The 19,245-nt window shown below is 51.0% G+C and overlaps 1 protein-coding gene across 8 annotated transcripts in view; it reads left to right on the top strand.

Moving 5' to 3' along the window:
- CLSTN1 (calsyntenin 1) overlaps positions 1-19,245 on the top strand; it is a 51,337-nt gene that overhangs the window by 17,942 nt on the left and 14,150 nt on the right. For 4 of the 8 annotated variants that reach the window (XR_008312643.1, XM_053281064.1, XM_053281066.1 and 1 more), the window contains exons 3-11: positions 4,705-4,734; positions 6,364-6,559; positions 9,116-9,324; positions 10,054-10,203; positions 10,336-10,521; positions 13,043-13,291; positions 14,838-14,959; positions 15,346-15,508; positions 17,948-17,998. Coding sequence is in view for 7 of the 8 variants with exons in the window: in XM_053281064.1 (XP_053137039.1) it covers positions 4,705-4,734; positions 6,364-6,559; positions 9,116-9,324; positions 10,054-10,203; positions 10,336-10,521; positions 13,043-13,291; positions 14,838-14,959; positions 15,346-15,508; positions 17,948-17,998 (1,356 nt within the window). In the remaining variant the exon portion in view is untranslated. The remainder of the gene's footprint in view (positions 1-4,704; positions 4,735-6,363; positions 6,560-9,115; positions 9,325-10,053; positions 10,204-10,335; positions 10,522-13,042; positions 13,292-14,837; positions 14,960-15,345; positions 15,509-17,947; positions 17,999-19,245) is intronic. The other 4 variants (XM_053281065.1, XM_053281072.1, XM_053281067.1 and 1 more) reach the window with 3 other exon arrangements.

Below are 19,245 nucleotides of genomic sequence, written 5' to 3'. Positions count from 1 at the left end.
GCGAGTTTTCCATTATGATAGGCAGTGTATAGCTTTTAACCGTCTCTAGGTTTCTGGGAAATGATGCTAGAATAACAGCCTAGTTGCCCGATCCTCTTTGGACTCTTAATGGGCCAAGTCCAGAAATTCCTGCAGCTGCTGCACTAAGGAACACATTCTGATGCTGTGAGACAAGTCAAGCTTGCGCTGCCCCAAGATAACACAAAAGGGAGAAGAGAAATCCGCCTGGAATTAAACCAGAGCATTAGCATAGTTCATGCTGCGAGAATGAAGTGCTCTTGATCTGGGTGACTTCCTTGCCCTGTGTTAATGGCTCTGTATTTAAGCCAAAGCTGTGCCTGCAGTTGAGTCTTCATCTTAAGAAGACGAAGACGGCGGCTTGTGCCCAGATGGCTGGGGCTGTAGCTCAAGGGGAAGGCGTCTGTGCTGCAGGCCGAAGGTCCCCGGTTCAGTCCCTGGCAGCAGCATCTCCAGGTAGGGCTGGGAAAGATGCCTGCCCAAAATTTTGGAGAAGCTGCTGCCAGTCCGGGTAGACAATACTGAGTGCGCTGGACCAAGGGTCTGACTCAGTCTGAGGCAGCTTCCTGTGTGTCTGTGTCTCTGTGTGTGACAATCCTCAGGCAGTATCTCTAGCGACTGGTTTCTCTCTCCTAAATCCAAGCCTTCTGCCAGTCTTCTCTGGCTCTGGCTCTCCCTCCCACCCCGCTTCCTCCACCTCCCTGGATTTGTGCCTAACTCGGTGATCCGCTGATGTCTGCGTCTCCTTGCTACGCTGCCAGTCCTTGTTTGTTTAGAGCTGGAAGCAGAGCTGCCATCCATCCGGGCTACAGCTGGCAAGAGCCAAGTGTGACCCTCGACTAGATGGACGGCTGTGTGACAGGCAGAGGGGGCGTGAGTGCCTCTGCTGGATCTGCAATCGGAGAGGGGCGTTGGCCTTGTCAGATCCCATTAGCAGATAGAATGTGATCAGTTCCTGTTAGGAGGCCTACTGGCCGAGTAATGTCGGTCTCAGTCTCTCCCTCCCTGAGTGAACGGGCGCATCTCCTATCATCCAGGCAAGAGGGGAGGAGAGCTGGTCTTGTGGTCAAGGTAAAGTTGTGCCCTCGACTCGGTGTCGGCTCCTGAGGACCACAGAGCCATGTGGTTGTCTTGGGTAGAATACAGGAAGGGTTGACCATTGCCCCCTCCCGCGCAGTGTGAGATGATGCCTTTCAGCATCTTCCTCTCTTGCTGCTGCCCGATAGAGGGGTGACCCACAGTCTGGGAAACAGACCAGCGGGGATTCAAACCCGCAACCTCTGGCTTGCTAGGCAAGTCATTTCCCTGTTGCGCCCATTGGGTGGCAGCGAGCATGAATTGTCCCCTTTGCTAAGCAGGGTCTGCCCTGTTTGCATTTGGATGGGCAACTGCATGTGAACGCCGTAAGAGGTTCCGTTTAGGGGATGGGGCCATAGCTCAGTGGCAGAGCATCTTGCTTGCGCGCAGAAGGTCCCAGCTTCAGTCCCTGGCAGCAGGGAAACGACTTGCCTGGCATCTCCAGGTCGGGCTGGGAGAGAGACTCCAGCCTGAAACCTTGGAGAGCTGCTGCCAGTCAGTGTAGACAGTGTTGAGCTAGATGGACCAAGGGTCTGACTCAGCATAAGGCAGTTCCCCATGTTCCTAAGAGGCTTTGCTGCCGGGCTGTGCAACTTTGGCCCTCCTGCCAAATGTTGGATGACAGTTCCCTTTATCCGTGACTCTTGGCTTCTGTGGCTGGAAGGCTGGAGTTGTGCAGCCCTGGCTTGCAGGGATCTCTGCTACGGAAGTGAAGCACAAGTGTGAAAGGCCAGGTCCGTCGCTTCAGATGGGATTTTCCACCTGCCCCCTCTGTCCTCCACGAGCGCCATCCATGCACCGATGGGTTTGGAGCTGGGGTGCAGAACTCTGGCCCTCCAGCCATTTTTGGACTACAGCTCCCATCGTCCCCAGCTGCAGTGCCCAGTAATCGGCTGGTCTTGTGGCAACAAGCACGAATGGCCCCCTTTGCTAAGCAGGGCTCACCCTGGTTTGCATTTGGATGGGAGACAACGTGTGAGCTCTGTGGTATTCCCCTCAGGGGATGGGGCCGTAGCTCAGTGTTAGAGCACCTGCACGCTTGCATGTGGAGGGTCCCAAGTTCCCTCCCAGGCAGCATCGCCAAGGTCGGGCTGAGAGAGGCTCCTGCCTGCAACCTGGGAGAAGCCGATGCCAGTCTGGGTAGACAATACTGAGCCAGATGGACTAGGGGTCTGACTCAGTAGAAGGCAGCTTCCTGTGTTCTTCACAAGAGGGAGTTTCAGGAGCCGTTTGCTCATGGTACAGAGGCCGACGCCTTGCATTTTAAATCTCAAGACCCTCCCTGGGCATAGGCATGTCCTTTGGTCCCCCTTTGGGAAGCGCTTTAGATCGGGACTTCTTAAACAGGCCAGTTTTACCAGTTCTACCAACGCTTTGCTTCTTGATCACCAGGAAGTAACTCTCAACTTGCCCGCAATCAGGCTGACCACAAGCCGGATTTCAGCTCTGTTGTAATGCAACAGACCTCATGGAACTGATGCTATTGGCTGGAAACTGTCGTGTGGTGTCCAAAATGTGTGCTTGCTCTCTCTCTCTCTCCCTCCCACTACCCACACACACAATGGTTGATGTGCACTTTTCTGTGAAATAGATGATCAAGCACAAGCAATGTGCAAATATTTACAGTAGAGGGCATGTTGTGTTTGAAGGATCACTTTTTCTTTCCCTGCTTGACTCAGCCGTGTCTCCCCCCCACCCAGTCCATAGCAGTGGGCAGCAGTGTGTGTGTGTGTGTGTGTGCGTGTGCATTTAGCCTAACAAATTCCAAGCATGTCACGTTCTTTAATTAGGCTTTTGAGGTGTGGGGCTTGTTTGCCTGCTTGCTGCGCTACAGAAAGGCCAGGACTTTCACCCAAACAAACATTTCTGAGTGCCTGGAGAAGGAGAAATCTCTTGAAGGGAGGTCTTTGTTGCTGCTCTGCGTACTCTAATTGCATGCAGAGGTCACAGATTAAGAAGTGCTCCATATTTTTCAGGCCACGACTAATGGGTATGAAATGTTTCTGCAAGGGTTGCATGCTAGAAACGTCATTTAGGGGGAAGAAACCAACCACCAAGTCCTTAGCACAGACACCTAGCTCCCGAAAACGCCAGATCCCGGTATTAGGCACTGTGTCTCCATTTGACCCAGAAACAGAGGGAAGCCGCTGCCCTCTGGGAGGAACTGCTACTGTTTAGGCCTTGTGGCTGTACTGCTGGCAGCTTCCTCCCCTCTGGCACGTCCCCAGAATGGGCTCCTTCTCACAACCCTCAACAGGGCAGGGTAGGTGTTCTGATGTTCTTAGGGGGAATGTAATCTTGTGGGAGGCATGAGAGACCCGCAGAGAACCCACATTTTGGGCGATATAAAAATGTGATAGATAGATAAATAAATGGCAGGCCAGGCGTGTGCTGTCCGGATTCGGTCCCCAGCGTTTTACTGAAGGTGGAGGAAAAGCTGTTCTCCCCAGCTCCCACGTGGCCACTCTCCCCTCCCCTGACCTTGAACTTCGCATCCACACGGCCACTGATCAGGAATGTGCAAACTGGCCAGGCGCGCCTGCCTTCGACCCTGTTGAGGGCCGTGACCTTGGCGTCCCTTTCTCTAGGTCTGCATCTCTGCGGTGTTCTCCCAACCGCCCTGCCCTTCTTGGAGATGAGATGTGTCCCCTTACAAGAGTGGTTGACAAGCCTTCCAGCTTCTGGGCAGGGGCAGTGAAAGCCCCATCTGCTGGGACGGGGGCTTCAGCACACCTTGAGGAACCCTGGGAGATGCAGGCGGGAGTCTGGGGCAGAGGAATGCCAAGGAATGTGATGCTTGGATTGCTTCGCGGTGAAGGTTGGCACTGACCCTTCTGCTGAGAGTCCAGTTCGGGTGGCCAAGAGCTGAACAGTCTGTCTTTTATTTTATTTCATTTTTTTAAGCCAGCCCAGACAACTGTCACATTAACACATTTTCCTCTCCCTCCCTGCTTCCCCATTGCTTTATTGGGCATTTCTGCCATCGTGCCCTCTCTCACTCATATATTTTGCTAGGATCTTAATGCTTGTCTATGAGTGTTTAATGCCGAGGACCCCATGAAGTCCTTGGCAGGCATCTGCAATTGTAGGCTGAGATCACTGGCCAGCAATGATCTGTGGTCGCCACCCATCCTCTTTCCCCTCAGATCCTTTTCTGGACCACAGGCAGGGGTCTTGGGAGAGCAGCAGATCTTCTGTCATTTACACAGACAGGGCTGTGGAGGTGGTAAGAAACTCTGACTACTTAGAAAGGGTTCCTGCTGTTTCTTATCTTCTCAGAAATGGCAATGGAAAGGAGATCTGTGTGGTGCTGGTTGTCTTGCTCGCCAGATGGCTGGGGGAACTTGCCACTGGTGAGCTGGCAAGTGGGTTTGTGGATGCCTGGTCTTTGCAATCTCTGAACTTTAATATGAGGGTGGGTGGGTGGGGGGTGAACTGGGTGAAAATCTAGTTCTGTAGCATTCAAAATTCTGATCTTTTTGTTTGTTTTTGAGGAAAATGTTCAAAAGTTTTCTGTGTAATGTCTGCATCTCTTGACCTTTTTCCTGATGTGCTCCCTCTGCAGCCTTTCCTGTATTACTGACTTGGGTTTATCTTTTCTCCCTTTAGAGAGTTTTGAGGTGACAGTCACCAAAGAAGGTGATAAAGGGTTCTTTCTATCCCTTTTTATGAATATTAACCCACTAACTTTGGCTTTGAAATGGGGAATCAGCACTTAAACAGAAGATCCTGTCATGCTCTCTGACCCCATTTTATTCTCCTCTGTCCCCCCCCCCCCACAAAAGATATCAATATAAAATGTTATGTGACCAGCCCTTGGATAGAAATATTGGCAAGACAGGCATCTATTTCAACAGCACAGTCCTATTTTAGGCTGCGTCTTGTGTTTTTAGTGCTTAGAACAGTCTGTCCGATCGCTTGCTTTTCAGCTCATATTTGAGGAATAGTAGATGTACCCCCAAGCAAGTAATATATAATTAATTCGTAGCTTAATTGCATTCAAGGAGATGGTCCACATGCTAGGCTAGAGGGATGATTTCCTAATCTCAGGGACAGGAAAGGCCACATGGGTCTGTTTGCTCCTTTGCCCTCCCCTGCACGTGCCTTCCACGCTTCACTTTTTCGGCGCTAACCATGTTTCCGCCCCTGGTTGCATGGATCATGGTTAGTTTCCAACCAGAGTGTGTCATTCTGGTTTGAAGCAGGTTGGTAAACTCTGACTTGAAGCTAGCTATGGTTAATGGTAACCCCAGTGGAGACATAGCCACGGTTAGCTCCGAGGGAGGGGGAACTGGTATACAAGGGAGGAGCAGAGAGGAAAGGAGTGTGAGAAATATGGGGCACTTCCAGCCCCCTTGCCATGGCCAGGACATGAGTAATGTTGCACCTGACATCAGGTATGTTGGGTTGTCGGGCTGTCCAGGTGAAATACAGCAAACTGAATCGCGGCTGTGAGCATAGTGGTCAGTTCTGATCCCCCTTTTAATATTATTTTTTCAAAAAACATAGGGAACCAACTCGTAGTAGGTAGCTGCTGAAATGGATGCCTGAACACTTGGTATTTCTACCTTTTCTCATTCAGTAGTTCATTTTGATTCCTTGACTTTTTTTTCTTTTTCTTTTCAAAAGCCAGGTTCATTGCACAGGAAGACATTGTCCTTTTGGATTCATTGACAGAATTTTTGTTAATTACAGTGCTGAATCTTCTATATACCTTGAAGTTTTCTTTTCCATCTGTTGTTTTTCCCCCCCGAACGTTGTAACTGTGCATTTTTAACCTTCCGCTCTGGTCAAAAACCAACCAGCTGCCTAGCGATTTCCCAGGAGCTTGGCATAGAAGGGGCTCCCCATGGCCTGGCTGTATGCTCCCCTAAGATCTCTACTTACGCCCTAGCGTCGCTCAAGTTCTCCTGTGAAATGCCTGTCTACATCCTCTCTCTCTTTTTGTATTCCTGCATGAGTGGATGCAAAGTAAACCAATTGCCTGGAAAGCAAATGTATGCTTTCTCTCTCTCTCTCTCTGTCTCTCTCTCTCTTCAATAAACTAAAGTTCCCAGAACTCACCCATCTTAAAGCACAATGCCTCTTTTGCTTTTGTCCACAGACCCTCACAAACCCTTGGCTGCAAAATTGTTGAGTGATATTTGTTGTTGTTGCTGTTGTTTAAATAAATAAATAAATCACCCCCTCACACACACAAATGCGCAAATACGTGCTTCCAGCCCCATTGCCTGGAGATGCTAATCGAAGTTGCTTTGAATCTCTTAGGTGAGATTTGTGGATTTAAAATTCACGGGCAGAATGTCCCCTTTGAAGCGGTGGTGGTGGATAAATCCACTGGTGAGGGGATGATACGATCCAAAGAGAAGCTGGATTGTGAGCTGCAGAAAGACTACACGTTCACCATCCAGGCCTACGACTGTGGGAAGGGACCAGATGGAGCCAACATGAAGAAATCCCACAAGTAAGAGCCGTGTGGGTGGCCGGAGAGGGAAGGAGAATGTTTTCCTGGTGGGATGTGGCTTCCGCATCCTGGAACAAATGGGAACCAGGTCACGGTCCCCGGTAGCCAGGCAACCAGTGGTCTCGGTACCCACATGTGCAAAGCGGGCCATGCCTCTCCCAGCTGTGCTACTTGGGGTGGGGAGGAGAGCTGGTCTTGTGGTAGCGAGCATGAATGGCCCCTTTGCTAAGCAGGGTCTGCCTTGGTTTGCATTGGGATGGGAGACTACGTGTGAGTGCTGGAAGACATTCCCTCTTAGGCAGTGGGGCTGCAGCTCAGCAGAAGAGCAGCGGCATGCTTGCATACAGAATTTCACTCCCTGGCATCTCCCGTCAGGCTGGGAAAAGCCGCTGCCTGTAACCCTGGAAAGCCGCTGCCATTAAGTGTAGACCATATTGAGCAAGACCAGGGCTTCTCAGCTTCAGCCTCCAGCTGTTTTGGATTACAACTCCCATCATCTGCCGCCACTGTGGCCAACAGTGAGGGATTATGGGATTTGTAGTCCAACATCTGCAGGAGGACTGAAATTGTGCAGCCCTGAGCTAGAGCGACCCATAAGGCGGCTTCCTAGGTTCCGTCTTTAAAACGTCTGCTTTTGCCTTAGGCCAGGGTTGCTCAAACGTGGATCCCCAGAGGGTGGCCGACTACATCTCCCATCATCCCCAGATACTCAGGCTGGGGATGCTGGGAGATGCGGTCTAACATCTTGTGGCGACCCAAGTTTGAGAACTCCTACATTAGGCTGTTCTCTTATGGAAACGTGTGTACAGATTTGAACTGGTTAATTGCCTGAGTTTTGCTTTCCATTCTTGGCATCTCCAGAAAGGATCGGGAAGGACTCTTACCCGAAACCTTGGAGGGCTGCTGCCAGTCAGGGTAGACCAGGCCTGCTCAACTTCAGCCCTCCTGCAGATGTTGGCCTACAACTCACATAACCCCTGGCTGTTGGCCGCTGTGGCTGGGGCTTATGGGAGCTGTCGTCCAAAAACAGCTGGTGGGCCCAAGTTGAGCAGGCCTGCTGCAGACAATCCTGAGCTAGCTGGACCAAGGGTCTGGCTCTGTGTACGGCAGCTTCCTCTGTTCCTAGGAGTGTGGCTGAAGCCTGCTGTCCGAGCCCAGGAGGAAGAGGCGCTTGAATGGGCAGCTCCTGTGTGTGTTTCCCTAAGAAAAAGCTGCTTAGAGGCAGGCATCCAACCCAGCCATCCCCATCAACATCTGGGCAGCATGCGGCAGGCCAGCAGAGCTCAAAGAGAGGTCACAAACGAGACGGGGATTTATGGCCAGAGCTGCCTCCGCGTTGCCTCATCGAGGCTCATTAAACCCCCCGCCATATGCCTCCGCCAAAGGTGTGCCTGGCGGGCCCCCCAGACTCTTAAAGGCGCAGTCGCTCCGCAGCCTGGGAAGAGCGGTGCTTTGTACGCCCATCTGGCCTTCACAGTCACGGTGCCCAGAGGCACAGGCACCCTCCTTTGACATCGGCAGTAAAATGGCGGTGGTTCGGCTGCTCTGATACGCCGTCGGAAAAATAGTCCTTTTGCCTGCAGTGTGGAGCGGGGGGGCCTGTTTCCCTGACGGCACACGCCCCTCCTCCCCCTGACAAGACAAGGCAAAGAGCTTCGTTTCCGCAGTGTTCTTGGGTATGTGCTAGAGAAACTGATCTAAGCGTTCTCCATTCGTCGGCAAGAGAGAGAGAGAGAGAGACTACGTGTTTTAAGGGGGCTAACATATGTGGAGGATCTTCCCTGCCTGCTCTTTACTCAGCATGTTAGCAGGCAGGGGCTGTTATTGAAAACGAAATGGATGCGCGAATGGAATCGATGCATCAGGAGGACAAATGAGCCCTGTTTCTGGATAGTGTTCGCATTTCTGATACTTCCACTGATGATTCTGTGTTTGCTTATGAGTAAAGGACATTTTTGGTTCTAATAATTTCCAAGTACAAGATGGAAGGACTGGCAGTTGTAGAAATGTGCAGGCGTTTCTGTTGAATGTGAGGTGCCATGGTGAGGGGGGTGCGCTCGCTCCCCTCTCCCCCCATTAAATCTGTTTTACAATAAAGAGACAATTGTCTTTTAGCCTCAATAAATCTAGATTTTAATCAGATTTCTCTAATATTGCCGACTGAGCTAATGGCCTATCTTTATTTAGCTCCCATAATTCACTATGTGCTAAGATGTGATTTATTGAGATGTAGACTTCATGGTTGCGAAATGGGAATGCCCTGTGTTCTTGTGGGCTCCCTCCTTCCCTCACCCATCTGGCTTAACTAGAAGATTTCTGGGTTTGTCAAATCTCGGTTTGTTGTGACATCTGAGCCAGGAAACTGTGGTTTGAGCACTCCCTACAAACTAGGATGGCAAACCAGGATCAAGCCTTCATTTGCCATTCCAGTTTGTAGGACGTGCTCAGCCACTGGGATGTTCATTGTGTCCAATAAAATCATCTTTGGTAAGAGGACACAGACACACAGTGCTCCTGACTCCGCATGATGCCCACTGGCATGCTCTCCATTTCCAGAGCAACGGTGCACATCCAGGTGAACGACGTCAATGAGTACGCCCCAGTGTTTAAGGAGAAATCCTACAAAGCGGCTGTTATTGAAGGGAAGAGGTTTGACAGCATTCTCCGAGTGGAAGCAGTGGACGCCGACTGCTCTCCCCAGTTCAGCCAGATCTGCAGCTACGAAATTGTGACCCCCGACGTTCCCTTCGCAATTGACAAAGATGGTAAGGAGGATCATGGGTAGGGTGTGGCTTCTTGCTCTCGTGCGATGTTTCGGATTCGGTCTCCTTAGGATCTAACTTGAGGGTTCTTAACCTGGGGTCCGTGGGGAAAATAAATGTATGATTAAAGGTGGCTCCCTCCCAAAAAACACTAATATGTTTCTTGAATTTTAATTATAACTTCAGTGTTGACACCAGAGTTTAGCAGGCTCTACTGTTCCCAGCAATAAGCCAGCATAAAATTCGGGGATGGGTCTGTAGCTCAGTGGTAGAGCATCTGCTTCGCATGCAGAAGGTTCCAAGTTGCCTGCCTGGCAGCATCTCCAAGATAGGGCTGAGAGAGACCCCCGCCTGCAACCTTGGAGAAGTCACTGCCAGTATGGGTAGACAATCCTGAGCGAGCTGGACCAAGGGCCTGACTCGATATAAGGTTGCTGTTGGTTCCTATGTAAAGTCCTTGAAAATGGCTGTCCCGAGTTCTTTCCCCCTCCTCCTCTACGTTTCACTGGAGGCTTTTGAAAAGACATTATATAGGTGAGGGGGTGGGGGTGGTCCACAGTTCATACTTGGGGGTCTAGTGGATCCATAAGTGCAAAGAGGTCAAGACCCCCTGATCACAATAGTATCTTATTCCGATTACATGCTGTAGTGTTTAAAACTATTCGTTCCATCTAAATATGTATGTATGTATTTTTTAAATGAGCCTTTTCAAACTCAATTTGCCCCTGTCAGGTTACATTAAGAACACAGAGAAACTGAACTACGGCAAAGAACACCAGTACAAGCTCACGGTGACAGCCTATGACTGCGGGAAGAAGAGAGCAGCTGAGGATGTGCTAGTGAAGATTAGCATTAAGCCGACGTGCAAGCCGGGATGGCAAGGTCAGTCTAGTCCCCGTCATCGTCACCCCACCACCACCACCACCTGCCCTTCACGCTCTCGCTCTCTCTCTCTCTCTCTCTCGCATCTGGGGTCTCTAACTCCTCTCCTTCATCTCCGGTTCGTGCATTCAGGCTGGAGCAAAAGAATGGAGTACGAACCCGGAACCGGCTCCCTGGCTCTTTTCCCCAACATCCGTCTGGAGACGTGCGACGAGCCCATCACATCTGTGCAGGCTACCGTTGAGCTGGAGACCAACCATATCGGGAAAGGTTGCGACCGAGATACTTACTCGGAGAAATCCCTCCACAGGCTCTGCGGTAAGAGCTTCCGTCGTGCCTGGGGGTGGGGGGAGCACATGTTAATGGTGGCGTCTTCCCCCTGCCCCTGCTTGAATGCGGCATATCTTTCCCCCCACCCCAAAAAAGTTGGGAGACATGTTGAAAAGCCTCATAGGAGAGCAAACCAGGTGCAGGGGAGTCTTAGGAACATAGGAAGCTGCCATATACTGAGTCAGACCATGGGTCTATCTAGCTCAGTATTGTCTTCACAGACTGGCAGCGGCTTCTCCAAGGTTGCAGGCAGGAGTCTCTCTCAGCCTGATCTTGGAGATGCTGCCAGGGTGGGAACTTGGAACCTTCTGTTCTTCCCAGAGCGGCTTCATCCCCTAAGGGAAATAACTTACAGTGCTCACACTTCTAGTCTCCCATTCATATGCAACCAGGGCAGACCCTGCTTAGCTAAGGGGACCAGTCATGCTGGCTACCACCAGACCAGCTCTCCTCTCCTAGAAGAAGTAGGTCGTCTTCCTACTGTTGCAAGAATGCCTCCGAAAAGAAGTGGCGCTCTTCTGCCACCTAGTGGCGCTCTGCCACCTAACCCTTCTTCTAGCTCAGGCCTGCACAACATAAGGCCCGGGGGCCAAATCTGGCCCGCAGGGACTTTTTTTTTTTTGCTGGCCCCAAGATAGGAGTATCCTGCAGTAGGACCCATGAACAGCAGGGTCCACAAAGAGCTCCGGGACTACACGCCTAGGATTGGAGTCCACTTGTTGCTCTCTAGTGGTTGCACTACAACTCCCAGCATCCCCAGCTGCAGTAATTTGCAGTAACATGCAGTAAACAGGAGCCAGCGTGGTGTAGTGGTTAGAGTGCTGGACTAGGGCCGGGGAGACCCCCAGTTCAAATCCCCCTTCAGCCATGAAACTAGCGGGGTGACTCTGGGCCAGTCACTTCTCTCTCAGCCTAGCCTACTTCACAGGGTTGTTGTGAAAGAGAAGCTCAAGTATATAGTACACTGCTCTGGGCTCCTTGGAGGAAGAGCGGGATATAAAATGTAAAAAATAATAATAAATTGCGGCTGGCGGAAGATGGGGTCGGGCGTGCCTCAGGTTGGCCCCCCCTGAGCTTCCGATGCATCTTCAGCTCCTCCTGCCCCCCTCCCTCTTTCACCTGGGCTGTGTGATTAACTGCCAGGTGCACATGTCCCCCCCCCACACACACCTATTTCCAGGTGACTGGACCTTCTCTGTTGGATTTTAACTGTTAGGTAGGAGGCTGCCTTCTGCCGAGTCAGACCCTTGGTCCATCTTGCTCGGGATTGTCAACACAGACCAGCAGCGGCTTCTCCGCGGTTGCGGGCAGGAGTCTCTCCCAGGCCTGCCTGGAGATGCTGCCAGGAATTGAAGCTGGGACCTTCTGCATGTGGAAGCGGGTGCTCTTCGGCTGAGCGACAGCCCCCTCCCCGAAGGGGAATATCCACTAGCAGACGGGGCTCACATCTAAGGACTGGGCTTGAGGACCAGGAGGCAGAAGCCGTGGGAGAAGCAAGAGCGGTGAGCCAGCTCTCCAGCCCAGTGTGATGACTCCGTGAGTGGAGTGCCATCAGCCTGGAATGCGATTCTCGGCTCCCAGCTGAGAGAGGGAAGCTCCTGGCTTTTGGAGCTGGAGGGCAAGCTCTAGAAACCGAAGCTGGATCTTGGCCGGCGGGCTAAAGGATGGGAGAGTGGCACTCAAAGCTGTGAAGTCCGTATCGCACGGTTTGACTCCCCCGCACTGGAAGGTCATTTCATGGGGAAGGGGGCCGTAGCTGGGTGGCAGCACGTCTGCTCTGCGTGCAGAAAGGCCCAGCTTCAACCCCTGGCAGCGTCTCCAGGTTGGGCTGGGAGAGACGCCTGCATGAAGAAGCCTTGGACTGCTGCCGCCAGTCAGTGTCGACAGTAGTGGGCTAGAAGGACCAGGGCTCTGACTCGGTATAAGTTTCCTTTGTTCCGCGCAATGTTGTTATTGGATTTTTGCTGCTGATGCTGAAATGGTCAAAATTGCTCCGTTTCCCCTGCTAACAGAGCAAAGAGGCACCTTTCTGAAGTGGCTGTTCCTTTATCTGTTTAGCGGGCGGTGGGGAGAGCCAGAGGTTGCCAGTTCGAATCCCCGCTGGTCAGTTCCCCAGACTATGGGGAACACCTCTATCGGGCAGCAGCGATATAGGAAGATGCTGAAAGGCATCACCTCACACTGCGTGGGAGGAGGCAATGGTCAACCCTTCCTGTATTCTACCAAGAAACATGGCTCTGTAGTTGCCAGGAGTCAACATTGACTTGACAGCACACTCTACCATTACAGTATTCCTCCAGTGGTTGTTTATTGTGTCTTTCTATTAAGGTTGTGAGCGTTTTTGGGTCAAGGAGCCATCTTATTTATTTATTACTGGGCAAACTGCTTTGAGAACGTTTGTTGAAAAGCTGTATGTCAATATTTGTATTTGTGAAAACAAGTGATTGTGTTCTCCACTGGACCTTTACAAGTATGTTGTTGTGATTTGTTGTTGTGACTTTAATTTCAGGTGTTTCCTCAGGCACGGCCGAACTGCTTCCCCCTCCAAGCAACTCGGCCAACTGGACTGCAGGGCTCCCGACTGACAATGGCCACGACAGTGACCAGGTCTTTGAATTCAACGGCACCCAAGCCGTCAAAGTTCCAGAGAATGTCATCACCATCAACATGAAGGAGCCTTTTGTGATTTCGGTCTGGATGAGGCACGGGCCTGGGGCGCGGGAGAAGGAGACCATCCTCTGCAACTCTGACAAGACAGGTTGGGAAAAACATGGACAAAAAACAGGCTGCCGGCATCCCTGCCATTGACTGAGATGCTGTGATGTCTCGGAATGTTCACAAACATTCCAGTTATGGTGGGGTCGGGGGACGGGGGTTGTCATCTGAAAACTGAGACCAACCTAGCTACACTGGAACAACAGTCATTGCCAAATCGCCACCCTCTGTTTTTTTCAGTCTAACATGGTAATTGGTCTGATGTTTCAGCTTGCCTGGATTGGTGTTTTCGGAGAAACCATCCAATTCTTCATATTATTTGCAGTCGGAAATGTGGATGTCGCTCCTTTTCAGTTCTCTGCAGCAGGTGCTGCAATACGATGCCTCGGTATAGTCATAAAAGGAACCGAGTGCACAAAAGACTTGATTGATTCCAAGAGAACGCATTTCAATCCTCTCTCTCTTTTCCTCTTCTCCCCCCTGGTGCGAATAGCTTTCTCTGTGAATAGCATCCATCTATGAGGGCTGCAAACAGTAATTTTCAGCATGGGATTGATACAAAGGAAATGTGATAACTTGGGTTTCATAATTATACCTTAATGGAGCAAAAGAATTGCCTGTCCTGTCATCTGAGGGCTGACACAGCCACTTTACGGAACAAATACGCTGGTCTTTCAAAAAGACAACCCAAAGCTCAACAAAACACGCTCTTCTTATGTTGAGCCGTTCCGACTTAAGGAAATATCAACAATATTAGCAGGATCAAAAGGGCCCAACTCCTGGCAAGGGTAGCGTTCTTCTAAAGGAAAATGGTGTCCGTTGCTTATGAGAGTCTGGGGGTGGCAGCGGGAGATCAACGAAGATTTCTTCCCTTAATTTAAAAAGCTGGAGCTGCTGGGATCCTGAAGACAATTAACTTTCTAGGGGAGCTGGATTAGAACCATCTGCTTTCTTAGCTGCAGCTCCATGGTTATATTTGCAGTAAATCCAGTTTTTGTTTTAAACCAGGTTAGGTTTCAGAGAAATGCATAGTAGTTGAAATTAAAAATAAATAAAAGGAAAAAAAATCTGTGTTTTTTAAAAATCCACCTTGACGGAGTTTGTCCTTTATGGAATGGGGGTATGTGTATGTTTGTGGGAAGCCCCCCCCCCCAATCCAGGCTACAATGGGACCAGCAAACCTTCCGGAAAGATGCAATTTTATTAATTTGCTCCATTCTCTACTGCTGTTCTATTTTCTCTTATGGCACCTCTGTGTAAAACTTGGGTGAAGAATGAATTTGGTAATAGGACATTTTCCTGATGTTCTGTCATGCTAGTCTTTGGGTTGCCAAGGAGAAATTACCAGAGCACGGCCATACAGGGTGTTATTTCTCTCTCGAAATGGTCTGCTTTTGCCTCGCCTGCTGCATGTTAAGCACCTTCCTTATGGCTGTCTGTGTGTGTATGTGTGTGTATGTGTGTGTGTGAGAGAGAGAAACGCCTGTAAAAGCGTTTCCTGACTAAAGCTTCTGGCAACTTCGGAAATTGCATTAGAAATGGAGGCAGGAGGAGAAGATGGTGATGGATCTGATTTTTTTCTTGTACAGACATGAACCGGCACCACTACTCTCTGTACGTGCACAACTGCCGGCTTGTGTTTCTCTTCCGCCAAGACCCATCCGAGGGGCAGAGCTACAAACCGGCTGAGTTCCACTGGAAACTGAACCAGGTGGGTTGTGAAAGGAAGTCGGCTTGGACAGGACCAAGGTTTGCGATGTCCAAGTCGAGATGCTTTCCCTCTCCCCCAGGACGCGTGGCGCTCCACCAAGTTTGGGTTGGTTTCAGTCGCCTCCCTGAGTCCACTGTTCCCTCTGTAACAGGGATCCCCAGGCGTTGTTGACTGACAACTCCCAGCAGCCTCAGCTGCAGTGGCCTTTGGCTGGGGATTCTGGGAGTTGTGGTCAACAACGTCTGGGAATCCCTGTGAGAGGGAACGCTGCCCCTGACCCTCTTGGCAAAGCCTGCGTTATGCAAAGGTTGCAGAAAGAAACCGCCGCAGTGCCCGGCGCGGCGGGCGAGCCCATCCTGCCTTCCTCCCACTCCGTCTCTCTCCAGGTGTGCGATAAGGAGTGGCACCACTACGTCCTCAACGTCGAATTCCCAGCGGTGACCCTCTACGTTGACGGCGTCTCCTTCGATCCTTTCCCAGTCATGGAGGACTACCCACTCCACCCCTCCAAAATAGAATCGCAGCTGGTGGTGGGAGCCTGCTGGCAAGGTAACCGGCTTCTGGGGTCTCTCTTAAAGAAGGGCAGGGAGAAATTGGGCCTCGAGTGCTCCACCAGTAGCGCTACCGGTCGTGTTATGCCGATTCTCCACAGAGTGCTCAAAGCAGTTTACATAGGGAAATAAATAAGATGGTTCCCTGTCCCCAAAAAGGGCTTTAACAGCAGCCATGGGAGGGATGCTGTGCAGGGCTTGGATAGGGACAGTTGCTCTCCCCCTGCTAAACGGAAGATGGGAGAGCAGACTCAACTGCGGCCCTCCAGTTGCTTCTGGACTACAACTCCCATCATCCCCAGCCACAGTGGCCTGTAGTCAGGGGATAATGGGAGTTGTAGTTGCATATCTGCAAGAGGACCGGAGTCCTGTGTAAGAGAATTGCCGCTTTAAAAGGTGCCGCTTGCTCAGTTAGCACAGGGACCACTTCTGTCCTTTCAGCAAGCCACTTGGCAGGGGGGATTGTGCCATCCATCGCGGAGTGTCACAGGGGGTTTGAAGCTCAGGCGGTTGTGAAGATGGCCAAGCTGTTAGCAGAAATGCCTTCAGGAGGATTTTGCTGCCATTTTGAGAACAGCCAAGGGAAAACTGAGTAACTCCCCCCTGGGAGTAAGAACGTTTTGCTTCTGAATTGGAGCAGAAGCCAGAGTTGCCGTAAAAAGTAACCCCGTTTCCTTTGCGTCTCTCCTGCTTTTCGTTTTTGAAGATTTTGCCAGAGTAATTCAGCTATGTTGTATATTCCTCGCCCCCCCCTTTCCCCATAGTGGTTCCCCCCCACCTATTTCTGGCTATTAAAAGAAGCAGCGGCAGCAGCTTTAACATGCCAAGCAGGTTTGGGCAGCGCCCCCCCGGAGGCTGCAGAGTGCCGAGTCATCATCATTGCAGCCTCCCAGGCCTGAGAAGCTTTTCTTGTCAGCATCCTGCGAAAATGGGATCCCAGGTTTCACGGGAGACGGCTGGGAAGGACACAGGTCCCCATCCTCCTCCCCCGCCCTCCTCTTCCTTCTCCGATTGCAGCACACCTTTTAAAAGCCGGCTGCGGGCTTGCTCACACTACCTAGGCTGCAAGGGAAATGTCAGCTTTCTTTTGCAGCAAGGCATCATTTGGTTTTTTTAAAAAAATCTGTTCTATTTATAACCTGCCGGGCTCAACCAAAGGCTTCTGCAGTGACTCCCGGAATGCTAAAAATGTTTAAAATGCAGTTGAAAACCATGTAGACAATTGAACGTGTGTCACATGGGGAATAGCGTCACTGAGATCTCTCTTGTTTTTAACAGGAGATGCTGGGGTTGAATCTGGAACTTCTGCAGTGAGGATGGGGCCGTCACTCGGGGGCAGAGCATGTCCTTTGCCTGCAGAAGGTCTCAGGTTCACTCCTTGGCAGCATCTCCTTCAAGTAGGGCTGGGAGAGACTCCGGCCTGGAACCTTGGAGAAGCCGCTGCCAGTCAGAGTAGGCAATCCTGTGCTAGATAGACCAGTGGTCTGACTCAGTATATGGCAGGTTCCTGTGTATAGAGCAGCTTGTTCTAGCATGCTTTGCATGCACAGGAAACACTTTGCACACAGGAGGTTCTAGATTAAATCCTAGATCTCTGGGTTAAAAAACATCTAGGGCTAGGACGTGGAGAACGGCTGTTGTCTAGGGAGAGTGGTTGAGAATGGCCTGTGTTCCTGTTTTCTCCCCACAATCCCCCAGCAAATTCCATTGTAGCTGGGGATTCTGGGAGTTGTGGTCAGTGACGTCTGGGAATCCCAGTTAAGAAGGAACACTGGTCCAAAGGCATTTCTTAAAACAGGAGATCTTGGCTGGCTTGCAAAAGCTTGCACAAGAGTAGTCCAAGGGCAGGCCTTGGCAGAGCAAGCTTTGCGAGGGCAGCAGCACTAACCCTATCATCTTGGGACGCTTTCAGGAGAGCCTCAAAGACCCTGTCTTTTCAGCCTGGCTCTTAATCATATTTAATTGGTTTTAAAGGGTGTTTTTTTTAAAATGAGTTTTATGTTCCTATTTTAACTGCTTTTTATTTTATGTTAAACCTTAAAGGGTTTGAATTTCCGATGTAAAACCACCCTGAGTTGTTCTGGGATGGGCGGTATATTAATGAAATAATTTTTGTTCTCCCCCTGCTAAAGAAAAGAGAACCCCCACTTTAAGAAGCGCCTCTCTGCTCAGTTTTCAGGGGTTACCAGTTTTTAAAAATTGTGTGTTTGTGGGAGACCGGCCGTCCTTCTGGGAGCGCTTGCTCTTGTTTCCCCCCAATCTATCCATTTCCATTTGGAGCCAGATTTTGCCCCAAAGGTGGACATTGCTGGGTGCCTGGTAAACAGCCCACTTCCTTGGAGCTGTGTGTAATGCGACAGATCAGCGATCCGCTCTTAACCTGCTGGTTCCTTTCCCCTCCCTCCTTGTCCCTGTTCTTTGTCTTGCTTCTCTGCAGACTATACAGGAAATGAGAATGACACAGACACAGCGACCGAGAGCCCCACAGGTTGCTGATCTCTCTCTCTCTTTTTGTCTCTCCCACTTCTAAGCCAAGGCATTGCTCCATCTCACACATAGCATGACGTGCCAGCATCGTGTTATGGCCATGGCAATGACCTAATCTGTTTGCGGCGCTTGTTTTCTCCATTGTGGCTTTTTGTTTCTTACACATTCACCTCATTTTATTTTATTTTCAGTCCCCCACTTTGGTGATAACGCACAAGAGTAAGGGAGATGGCCCCGGAAAGGGAGGGCGGGCGCCTTGGCGGCCGAGAGGCGGGTTTACTTTGGCGTTCAACTACCACTGCATGCAGAGCGGTGGGGTGGGTGGGGATTGTAGTCACTTGCACTTCTCATTGGGCGAATGAGTCCCCGCCCGAAACCAGCTGACCGATCAGAAGAGCTGCCGCTGTCCTGACCTTCCTTTCCCAAGTAAAGAGGTGTTGGTGTTGGTGGGGGGGATTGCTTGTTGGTACGTTGGAGAGAGTCAGTGGCATAGCTAGCTGGAACGCCCACGTGGTTGACAGTCTAGGCCTCTAGCCAAGCATCTGCCCGTCCACTTACCAGCTGAGAGGGCCACCAGGCCTGTGGCAAGCAGGAGATCACCGTACATCTCTCCTCCTCAGAGGCCTCCTTTCCGCTGCCATTTTCCAGGACCCTTTCTGAGCAGTCGGAGAGGGCTCCCCTTGTTTCTCCATCTCCCCGTGCAACTGGCAGAAGTCCTGCTCCTCTCCTCGGCCCTCTGCCTGCGAGCCAGAAAAAGATCTGAGGGGGATTGGTGGTCATCACCTGTAATGGCTGGCGGGTGAGCTCAGCCTAAACTTGTGGGTCTTTGCCTATAGCAGGCCTGCTCAACTTAGGCCTCCCAGGGGTATTTTTGAACGACAACTCCTGTAATCCCCAGCCAAAGTGGCCAGTAGCCAGGGATTATGGGAATTGTAGGCTGACATCTGCCAGAGGGCCGAAGTTGAGCAGCCCTGGCCTATAGCAAGGGTGGTTCCCTTGAAACTCTCCAGAAGTTGTAGCACTGCAGCTTCTACCAACCCTAGCTGCAGTGTGTGGAACAGCCTAGTGGAAACTGGCTTAGAGATAGGACTGTAAAATCGGCATGATCGTCTTTAGCACTTCTGTCAGGGCTTTCATCCGTGTTCCCTCTAACTGGGATCCCCAGATGATGCTGACTACAACTCCCAGAGTCCACAGCTGCAATGGCCTTGGCTTGGGGGTTATGGGAGTTGTGGTCAACAACAGCTG

Source organism: Hemicordylus capensis, chromosome 16, assembly GCF_027244095.1.
Source record: "Hemicordylus capensis ecotype Gifberg chromosome 16, rHemCap1.1.pri, whole genome shotgun sequence".
Lineage (NCBI taxonomy): Eukaryota > Metazoa > Chordata > Lepidosauria > Squamata > Cordylidae > Hemicordylus > Hemicordylus capensis.
The sequence above is the reverse complement of the archived record's forward strand: the minus strand, read 5'-3'. Positions and strand labels throughout refer to the sequence as shown.